General features: G+C 40.8%; 1 protein-coding gene across 1 annotated transcript in view; it reads right to left on the minus strand.

Annotated features, from left to right (window-relative positions):
• dmrt3a (doublesex and mab-3 related transcription factor 3a) overlaps window positions 1-9,993 on the minus strand; it is a 45,267-nt gene extending 35,274 nt beyond the window's left edge. The window contains exon 1 of the mRNA XM_052479939.1: window positions 9,609-9,993. Within this exon, the coding sequence (XP_052335899.1) occupies window positions 9,609-9,993 (385 nt within the window). The remainder of the gene's footprint in view (window positions 1-9,608) is intronic.
• Between the last annotated feature and the right edge of the window lie 1,914 nt (window positions 9,994-11,907).

The raw sequence follows: 11,907 nt of genomic DNA on the forward strand, positions 1-11,907 counted from the left end.
AACATTGGCTAATTTAGCTAGCCATTTAGCAAGCTATTTCACTGTGCTGTGTGTGGTAGCAGATATGTAAGATTTTGTTAAAGTTTGGTATGTCAATTGTTTCACGTAAACCAGGTTTCTCTTTCTCTTTGGCTAGGTAGACCAGCTACAGATGTTACTTAGCTAGGCCTATTCCCTGTCTCTGAGTTGTAATGTAATATGGTTGGTAGGTAGACTGAGGTAAAGTTGGAATTATATTCACAGATTCAGACATTCAACAGACATTCAACAGACATTCAACAGACATTCAACAGACATTCAACAGATATTCGCCAAAAGTCAATTAAAAATTCACCGTTTGTCACTGAATCCTCAAACTAGATATTATTTATTCTATAAATGTCTAGTATACTTTTACAACCTTTGTTTTGAGTCGAAATTCCAGTTATGACTTGATAGAAATACATCAAATCTATAAAATGCCATTTGAAGCAGTATAATAATATATAATAATAATAATATATGCCATTTAGCAGACGCTTTTATCCAAAGCGACTTACAGTCATGTGTGCATACATTCTACGTATGGGTGGTCCCGGGAATCGAACCCACTACCCATGGCGTTACAAGCACCATGCTCTACCAACTGTGCTACAGAAGGACCAAATCAATAACTAATTAACTGTTTGTCACAGAAACACAAAACTAGGTATGATTTATTCTAGGAATGTCTGGCATACTTGTATAACCTTCGTTTTGAGGAGAAATTCCAGTTTTGATTTGATAGAAATACATAACATCAATAAAATGCCATTTAAAGCTATGTAAATCAGTAACGTTTTCACTAATTATGACATAATCGTCAAACTAGGTATTATTTATTCTATAGATGTCTAGTATACTTTTAAAACCTGTCTTTAACCTTTCCCTCTCTGTCTCGTGTCTGTGTTCTTTTGCCCATCTTCATATTTTATTTGTATTGGCCAGTCTGAGATATGGCTTTCTCTTTGCAATTCTGCCTCGAAGGCCAACATCCTGGAGATGCCTCTTCCCTGCTGACGTTGAGCCTGGACAGAGGAACTCTGCCTAGAAGGCCAGCATCCCGGAGTCTCCTCTTCACTCTTGACGTTGAGACTGGTGTTTTGCGGGTTCTATTTAATGAAGCTGCCTGTTGAGGACTTGTGAGACGTCTGTTTCTCAAACTAGACACTCTAATGTACTTATCCTCTTGCTCAGTTGTGCACCGGGGCCTCCTACTCCTCGTTCTATTCTGGTTAGAGCCAGTTTGCTCTGTTCTGTGAAGGGAGTAGTACACAGCATTGTACGAGATCTTCATTTTCTTGGCAATTTCTTGCATGGAATAGCCTTCGTTTCTCAGAACAAGAATAGACTGACAAATTTCAGAAAAAAAGCTTTTTGTTTCTGGCCATTTTGAGCCTGTAATCGAACCCACAAATGCTGATGCTCCAGATACTGAACTAGTCTAAAGAAGGACCGTTTTCGTTTCTGATAATGGGCCACTGTACGCCTATGTAGATATTTCATAAAAAATCTGTTGTTTCCAGCTACAATAGTAATTTACAACAGAAACAATGTCTACACTGTATTTCTGATCAATTTGATATTATTTAATGTAAAAAATGCTTTTCTTTCAAAAACAAGGACATTTCTAAGTGACCCCAAACTTTTGAACAGTACTGTATGTTATTCTTAGTTTTCCTGTGGAATGCCCATGTTGATCCTCTTGGTCCTCTTGGTCCTCTTGATCCATCCACTTGTCTTCTTTGTTAGTCAGGCCTGACCCCTACATCCTGTAGTTTTTTCTTGTAATTTAATTTAATATGACTGAAGATGCAGAAGTTTATGCCAGGCCCCTTCTAATAGGGTATAACAGACTCGTTAGAACTTTGAAAAAACACCCTCTAAACAGACTACATGCCCTCTATCAAGTCAAAACAGGAACTTCTCTTCAAAACAACGGTTGTAAAAGTATGCTAGACATTTATAGAATAAATCATACCTAGTGTGATGTTTCTGTGACAAACAGTAAATTAGTTATTGATTTATACTGCTTTAAATGGCATTTTATAGATTTTATGTATTTCTATCAAGTCAAAACTGGAATTTCTATTCAAAGCAGAAAGTGGTAAAAGTATGCTAGACAATTCTAGAATAATGAATAATTATGATTCTGTGACAAACTGTGCATTTTTCATTGATTTTTACATTTTTAAATGGCTTTTGGCAATTTCTGATGAATGTCTGTTGAATGTCTGTTGAATGTCTGTTGAATGTCTGTTGAATGTCTGTTGAATGTTTGATGAATGTCTGTTGAATGTTTGATGAATGTCTGATGAATGTCTGTTGAATGTCTGAATCTGTGAATATAAAACCAACTTTACCTCAGTGCTAGCAAGCTAGACCAGCTAGAGATATTACTTAGCTAGGCCTATTCCCTGTCTCTGAGTCCACGAAAAATGGTTGCTAGCTAGCTAGTTGGCAAGGTTATCATTATTGCTTTTATGGTGTTTCAGTTGCTGTATGATTTGTAACCTAATTGTACCTTTGAGTTAGCTAGCTAGTCTCAGTCTGGGTGCAGACCCAGTCACTTTAGGTGGCTAAAGTTAGCTAGTCTCAGTCTGGGTGCAGACACAGTTATTATAGGTAGCTATAGCTAACTAGTCTCAGTCTGGATACAGACACAGTTACTTTAGGTAGCTATCGCTAGCTAGCTAGCTACATATTGATATGAAAGGAGTGTCTCAAATATTCATCCAAGTTTAGGCAATCCATTTTGACTCTCCGCTTAAATGTTTTCGTCTTTGTCCCCCAGATAGTAAAGGCGGCATGGCCCTGGGGGTGTTTCTCCTACCACCAGTGCAGGTACAGTCCATCAGAAAGTATTCATACCCCTGGACTAATTTCACATTTTGTTGTGTTACTGCCTGAATTCCAAATGGAATGAATATTTTGTTTCTCACCAATCTACACACAATACCCCATAATTACACAATAAAAACATGGATGCGTTTATTTTTTTTTGTGAATAAAATGTTTTGAAAATGAAATACAGAAATAAGCATCTACATCAGTATTCACACTCCTGAGTCAATACTTCTGGGTAACTCTAAGAGCTTTCCACACCTAGACTGTACAACATTTGCACATTATTACCAAGTCAAGACCGGGACGGGGACGAGGGTTCCGAGACAGAGTCAAGACCGAGACCAGAAAAATGTGTGTCCAATTCAAGACCATGTTAGTAATTGTGTCAAATCAGCACCATAATAAAAGTAGAACATGTCCAGTATTTCTATGTTCATATTTCAGAACAACATGTGGATTCTGCAGACATTCAGAATGGTGATCCACCTAATAAATTGTCACTAACCCAAACGCGTGTATAAATGATTAAAAAAAATACTAAATATGTTACATCTTTTCCCTACCAGTAAAATCAAGAACATTCTGTAACACTTTACTTGATATCCAGTGTCATAACTATGTCATAACGCTGTAATGTTACAGAAAATTCTTATAAGCAACAAAGTTATGGGATATTTTTTTAAGATGCAGTATTTTACTTTTTGCACAACTGACCAAATTCACACAAATGTGTGTTATAGATCTGTCATTCTCATGAAAAGCCAGTCTAATAAGAGGTAGATTGATTCTATGTGCACTATTTCTATGCTTCCCGTTCTTAATTTTTTTTTGCTTTTTCCATCTTTTACTCTGGGTTTTGTAACCAGCTTCAAACAGCTGGAAATACTATATTTTTGGTTCTCAAAAATATATTTCACAGTGGTTTAGATCGTACAATGATTCTCAAAACTATTCTTGCTTCTTTTGTCATAGAGACTGAAATGAACTATTAGAGTTTTTGCAACCAGGAAATGGCGATTTCTGCATGGTGCACCTTTAAACGAAAGCAAAGGACAGTAGGTAACTAAGGTTACGAGAAAGGAAGGAAGCAAATGTTTCAATTGTCAATAAAATATTAATATGTCATGAAAGGAGTGTGGATGCACACCGTTTCATCCACACGGTTCCTCTCTGACATGCACACGGTTCCTCCATAATCTCTGACATGCTCACGGTTTCTCCATAATTTCTGGCATGATCACGGTTCCTCCATAATCTCTTTCATGCACACGGTTCCTCCATAATCTCTGACATGCTCACGGTTCCTCCATAATCTCTGGCATGCTCACGGTTCCTCCATAATCTCTGGGATGCTCACGGTTCCTCCATAATCTCTGACATGCTCACGGTTCCTCCATAATCTCTGGCATGATCACGGTTCCTCCATAATCTTTTCATGCACACGGTTCCTCCATAATCTCTGACATGCTCACGGTTCCTCCATAATCTCTTTCATGAACACGGTTCCTCCATAATCTCTGACATGCTCACGGTTCCTCCATAATCTCTGGCATGCTCACGGTTCCTCCATAATCTCTGGCATGCTCACGGTTCCTCCATAATCTCTGACATGCTCACGGTTCCTCCATAATCTCTGACATGCTCACGGTTCCTCCATAATCTCTGGCATGATCACGGTTCCTCCATAATCTCTTTCATGCACACGGTTCCTCCATAATCTCTGGCATGCTCACGGTTCCTCCATAATCTCTGGCATGCTCATGGTTCCTCCATAATTTGTGACATGCTCACGGTTCCTCCATAATCTCTGGCATGCTCACGGTTCCTCCATAATTTCTGACATGCTCACGGTTCCTCCATAATCTCTGGCATGCTCACGGTTCCTCCATAATCTCTGGCATGCTCACAGTTCCTCCATAATCTCTGACATGCTCACGGTTCCTCCATAATCTCTGACATGCTCACGGTTCCTCCATAATCTCTGGCATGCTCACGGTTCCTCCATAATCTCTGGCATGCTCACGGTTCCTCCATAATCTCTGACATGCTCACGGTTCCTCCATAATCTCTGACATGCTCACGGTTCCTGCCTGAAGCTTTGAGGTCGATGGAGTTGAGCAGTGACTAGTGTGGACAGACTGTAGCTTCGACGTCAATGGAGTTGAGCAGTGACTAGTGTGGGCGGCAGGTAGCTTCGATGTCGATGGAGTTGAGCAGTGACTAGTGTGGACAGACTGTAGCTTCGACGTCAATGGAGTTGAGCAGTGACTAGTGTGGGCGGCGGGTAGCTTCGATGTCGATGGAGTTGAGCTGTGACTAGTGTGGATAGACTGTAGCTTCGACGTCAATGGAGTTGAGCAGTGACTAGTGTGGGCGGCGGGTAGCTTCGATGTCGATGGAGTTGAGCTGTGACTAGTGTGGGCGGCGGGTAGCTTCGATGTTGATGGAGTTGAGCTGTGACTAGTGTGGGCGGTGGGTAGCTTCGACGTCGATGGAGTTGAGCTGTGACTAGTGTGGACAGACTGTAGCTTCGACGTCGATGGAGTTGAGCTGTGACTAGTGTGGGCAGATGACATAGCAGGCCATTGAGGAGAATGATGACACCTTATCCAATGACGCATCAATCAGCCTTCCAACAATGGCCTGCCGGGTGAAACAACTGCACTATATAGGGGACTGAGTGGCGCAGCAGTCTAAGGCAATGCATCGCAGTGCTAGAGGAGTCACTACAGACCCGGGTTCGATCCCGGGCTGTATCACTCATATCTCCCTCACTAGCTTTAAGCACCAGCTCACAGATCACTGCACCTGCACATAGCCCATCCAACTACCCCATCCTGTTGTTTATTTGGCTCCTTTATACCCCAGTATATCTACTTGCACATTCATCTTCTGCACATTTATCACTCCAGTGTTCAATAGCTATATTGTAATTATTTAGCCACTATTGTCTATTTATTGCCTTACCTCCATTATCCTACCTCATTTGCACACACTGTATATAGACTATTTCTACTGTATTATTGACTGTATGTTTGTGTATTCCATGTGTAACTGTGTTGTAGTGTGTTTCGCACTGCTTTGTTTTATCTTGGCCAGGTCACAGTTGCAAATGAGAGCTTGCTCTCAACTAACCTACCTGGTTAAATAAAGGTGAAACATATATATATATATATGTATATATATATTTTTTTTTTTAATCACATCCAGCCTGAGGCCGGGGTAGGCTGTCACTGTAAATAATAATTTGTTCTTAACTGACTTGCCTAGTTAAATAAAGGTTCATTTAAAATTACAAATACTGTTACTATTTGATGCACACACTACTTCACAATATCACATTGGAACTATACTGTTAAAATAACTAACCAAAATATATTTTTAGAGGGTGATGGAGCTTCACGCTACTTTAGATCATCGTTGATGAAGCAGGCGTCACCCTGGCAACAACACAACTGTCGGAACCTCATCCGCCATCCGGTGACCGTCCAAGTGCCTGGACAGCGTTGGGGAAACATCTCCATGTCCGCAGCTATGTCTGGAGATTATGTTTTTAGGATGTAGGCCATTACTTGGATCCTACAACGCTGCACAGCTCGTTGTGTTTCTTAAAGAAATTGAGCAGACCTGTGTGGGACAATGTCCGGCTCCACCACGCAGAGGTGATTCAGGCGTGATTTGGGCCCATCCCCGATTCGTGAACCTATACCTGCCCCCATTCTCTCCTTTCCTCAACCCTATTGAGACATTTTTTTTTTCATTAGGCCATGAATGAGGCATGCGACGACATCAATTCAGCCCAATGTCAAGCTTGGATACGCCATGACAAAATATTTTTTCCCGCGGTGCATAGACTGAGGACATTCACTCTGATGTGGATGAGAATGTATGGCCAAATGCTCAAGACAGGCTTGATGCAAATGAATGCGTTATATTTTATTTTCATTCATTTAATTTAATTTCTTACATTTGATTACTGACAGCACACCTATGTTGCAATTGTGTCTGAAAAATAAAATGTTTTTTTTTTACATGCATGATTGTCGAGGAAGTCTCCTTTGATTACACATGGGATAGATTATGGAAATTATAGATTGTCTGTCAATTTTGTTGGGTAATGTAAGTATGTATTGCCTAATGTGAAAACTGTGTAATTTACAGTACTGCAGCATCTGACTTTCAGCTCTTCTAAGGACGATTTGAAAACGTATAATCTCGAAACATCTTTGTTATTGGAATAACAGGTAGTTAAAACGACTAAATTGAAAGATAGTATGTTGTGTTTTGGCGTTTAAACCAATGTTGTCATTACATTTCACAATAAACGTATATTTTGAATAAATGGTTGTGTGGTGATAGATGTTTACAATCCAAATGAATGCACCATGCCAGGTTTTGAATGAAGGACTGGCTGCGTTACAAGTGTGACCAGTTTGACGTTTTGTACAAAGAGTTGTGAAAATGTACCATGTACTTGTGAAAATAGTACCAAAGCGATTAAAAACAAATGTAGGAAAAACGACGGATTTCATCACCCAAGAAATAGCTCGCATTTACACATGACATTATCCTATTCTCTGTGCTGAAATATTAATTTAAATGTGTCGTCGGAGCTCCAGTCCGGCCACGCTAATTGCAGATAAACTCCATCGCACATCATGGAGTTGAGTTTGGTCGGGTTTCAAGACCGAGACACTCAATATGTGGTCTGGGGACCGGACTCAGTACTACAACACTGTAATACTGTAAACCATGCACAGTGTCTGGACTCAACCCAATGCAGATTATGGTCTTGCATACAGAAGTGTGTGTGTGTATGTGTCTTGATTATTGTTCAGCATTGTATACTCATATTCTCTCATCTTCAGGCTGGAACAAATATGGCTGAAAATCTCCGCCAGAAAACACAAACAACCCGGTACTCGAACCCTTCATTCTGATTCTCCGGGACAATCGCCTCTATTCCCCCGCATTCACCGTCGTGAATGGGCAGGCTCTGGAGCAAAATACATCATGTTTCGCTGTTTATGTTTTACATGGATACTTGTTAGAGGAGGAAAGGCTAAATGATTAACTTTTCTTCAGCCCATTTCCTCAGCTTTAATTGGTAGGGCTGCTGTGATTTTCTAACGGTGCATTGCGCTTCTAAAGTTTTGGTTTGTGTGTCCCTTATCTGTTTATCTTCTGCATGACTTCATTTTGTAGCTGAAATTAATATCTGAAAATAAACATTTAGTATTTTATCTACAATGTTCCTTATTGGCCATATGTCATTTTAATAATTTCATAGAATCCAGTAACGTTGTGACAATGATTGTAATTGTTAGAAGTATTTTTACCTTTATAAAAAAAATAGCAGATGATTTAATAGAGAGAAGTTAGAAAAAACAGCAATAAAATAAGAAATAACCTACTGCTCGGTCAAAAATACATGAATTACAATAACCCAGATAAAGAGTAAAAGGCAACCCTCTACTGGGTAAAAAAATAATCCCCTTTTTGGGTCAATCAAGTCGCCCAACCTTTTGGGCCAAAATAACCCAGATAAAGAGTAAAAGGCAACCCTCTACTGGGTAAAAAAATAATCCCCTTTTTGGGTCAATCAAGTCGCCCAACCTTTTGGGCCAAAATAACCCAGATAAAGAGTAAAAGGCAACCCTCTACTGGGTAAAAAAAATAATCCCCTTTTTGGGTCAATCAAGTCGCCCAACCTTTTGGGCCAAAATAACCCAGATAAAGAGTAAAAGGCAACCCTCTACTGGGTAAAAAAAATAATCCCCTTTTTGGGTCAATCAAGTCGTCCAACCTTTTGATAACCCAGTGGTGGGTATATAGTGACGCAGCGCTGGGTTAGAGAAATTACCCAAATTGGGTCATAATTTACCCGGCATTTTTTAAAGGGGTTCTAAAATCTTTGAATACAAAATATGAGGGCAGTAATACTGTATTTTACAAACACAAAAGCATTCGTTCCTCGTAAAATAAAACACAAATGCGAAAAAATTGGTGGATATAGCGTTCTGGAAATAAACGCTTCCAATGTCTATTAATGTGTCTCTGTAAGGTCAGGCCACCGTTGACCCCTGGTTGAACACCCATAACATGCTTTGGCTTGTGAGGTACAATATCACGTCTGTATTCATGTCATTTCTCAAACCAATTAACAGCCGTATAAACATTATATTAAGCGACACACATTAAAAATAAAGCTGACTTATGTAGTGACGCTTGCCGTTTTAGAAAGTTAAATAGATTGAATATCAATGATAAAGAAATTGCCTACAACTTAAAGAAATAATTACAATAAAAGTCTATTCTTGTTATTTTAATTTAGAGTCTAATGCAATGCGTTTTGCAATGTTGCCATTGCAGTGTTATTAGCCGCAGTTTGCAGCCAATAGCCTAAATGTAGGCTACCCAAGTTGAACTAAATTGTTCAAACGTCGGCTCTTTCTCAGGTATAGGTTTCGTTGTAACTTTATAAAATACAGCAGGTTTGAGATATATTTTTGTAATTATTTATACACACACACACACACACACACACACACACACACACACACACACACACACACACACACACACACACACACACACACACACACACACACACACACACACACACACACACACACACACACACACACATATATGAATAAAAGTGAATAAATCAAACCTATATAGACTTAAATAAAAGCCTATTTTGAATGTTATTATTATGATTATCATTATCATCATCTTACCCTGCATGTTGGCAGTCTGTTTCGAGGTCCATAGGAGGTCCATTCCTCCAGAACGGGGCTGCAGGCCCTGGTTCCCCTCGCCAGGTCCAGGCACCGTGATTCCGGGCAGAGCTCTCAGAGACTCCGGGATCAGGCTCTCCAGACTCTCGTTGGCCTGCTGTCTGCGGAGCGCCACCTGCGCCGCCATGACCCGCTGCCTCTCGATGATCAGGATGCATTTCTCACAGGTGCAGTCCTTGAAGCGGCAGTATCGCTTGTGGCCCTTTAGCCAGGACAGGACACCGTGGTTCCGGCACCGCGCGCACTTGGGGGTCCTCTGGAGCGGCGCTCGGGCCTGGGTCACTGGGCCCCCCATGTACAGGTAGGGCGATCCGTAGCCATTCATTTCTCACACCGTTAGTCAGCCAGTCAGTCAGTCACACACACACTCTCACTACTTTACCTCCTCAACGTGATGGAGGCGCGAGGTGCATCTGATAAGGGCGTGTGCACGCGGGCCGGGCAGTGTAGAGTTGTCAGACAGAAGTGAGAGTGAAGAGATCAAGTCCTATCGCTGTTCGCTACACGCTGTCCTGTCTGCACGATAGGAGGTGCTGGTTGGATCCACTCTACCTCACCTGTCCCCCTGGTAATAAAGACACACGTGCATCAGCCTCCATCTGACACGCAGTTATGGAGCCGAGTAACTAAATACCGTCGCGCATCACTGGCACCCGCTCAACGAATCCTTGGGGAGAGAGAGAGGTAGATGTTCCGTGGTTTCGCAGACTCTAGCGGGACAATGAATGCCACACACTTAATTAAACGTTTACATTGAACGGTTACTCGTATGGAAGAATGAATAGTAGAGTTCATAAATCAGAAGGCGGCGTGCTGAAGTGTAGGCCTATAAGAATAAGCCTTATTTAACCTAAGTGCAATAAAGCGATGCAGCCCAGAAGACAGTTATGTCAGTCTGTTGGGACTGTAGGCTACAGGGCATTGACAAAACACACAGCAACTAGACATTAAGTATTGTCCGCTTGTCTGGGGCAAGTACAAAAAAATCATCGGACAACCAGAATATAGATTGCAGTTGTCCGAATGGAGAAGTAAAAAAAATCACAATATCAAACAATTACTCCGATCAGCATTGGATCAGGCACCGGCGTTGCCGCAGCGCACAGCAGGGCAGAGCATGGTTGACACTGAGTAAATTGCCTATATTCCTATTTGCTATAACTTATTTCAATGAATATGTTATATTTACACAACGCAAGAGAATGATGTAGACAGAGCTAAGAGCCACAACAAAGCAGCGCAAAATATCTCAGCAACTTTGAAATAGTTTTTAAATAACCCCAAAACAGAGGGGACCTACGGTAATAAACAATGAGATAGATAGAAGAAACAATAGCAGCATATCAAAATCTAATGAGAAATTTGAACAAACCTTACATTTGAGCAAAGCATTATAAGACAGAAATGATGCGCGCATGCGAGGCTAGAAAAGATCCTACCTTGCCATTGCGAACCAAACGACCCAAAACCTAATCCTACTAACTGAAATATCATAAAAGCAATAAGAGAAGTTAAAGCTATTAAGAGTATTTTCTAAACTTTTCAAATAAAGTGTTATAATATATAATATATTAAAGTTTGCAGCTTTTAAAAGGGAATCATTCTGAAAGTCGGAGTCTATGCCATTCTTCATTCACAAATTCATTTTGAATGACAAATATTTTAGGCCACAAGACGTGAAATTCAGCACAGATTGGATGATCTAATGAGGAGTCAAATAGAAACTTAGGCTACAGCTCAGGAATGCTTCTGAAAGAAATGCATCGTTGGCCTAGGGCTATTTAGATAATATTCCAGCAATATGCAACCTACCTACAGCACATATGGGCCTGGGCCTAATAAGAGAGGAGGAGAACATGGGATCAGTTTATAATTATCCAGTTCTGAGGACAGGAGAGTTTCTCTGCAGCCCATGATGATTTATAGCCCATCACAAGACGCACAGCCAGCGCAGCTCCTTAACTGTCAATCGCTCCACATCTGCACGCTTCGCCACACACAGACGCACAGATAGGCCTTGGCTACTACACATCTCTCTATATTACCACACATAGCCAGAGTGGAATAGGTTATTCGAAAATATTTGGCTCCACTAAATATCTTTTGTCAATGTCATGATTGCTCTCATCTCTCCCGTGGCATGCCAGCCAAATGCGGAGCATACCATTTTTTTGTGAGTGACTTTTAGTTGTACATTATTTAGGAAGGCCGCTAACGGCCGATAACATCGTCTATGGGC

This window comes from Oncorhynchus keta, chromosome 25, assembly GCF_023373465.1.
Source record: "Oncorhynchus keta strain PuntledgeMale-10-30-2019 chromosome 25, Oket_V2, whole genome shotgun sequence".
NCBI classification, from domain to species: Eukaryota; Metazoa; Chordata; class Actinopteri; order Salmoniformes; family Salmonidae; genus Oncorhynchus; species Oncorhynchus keta.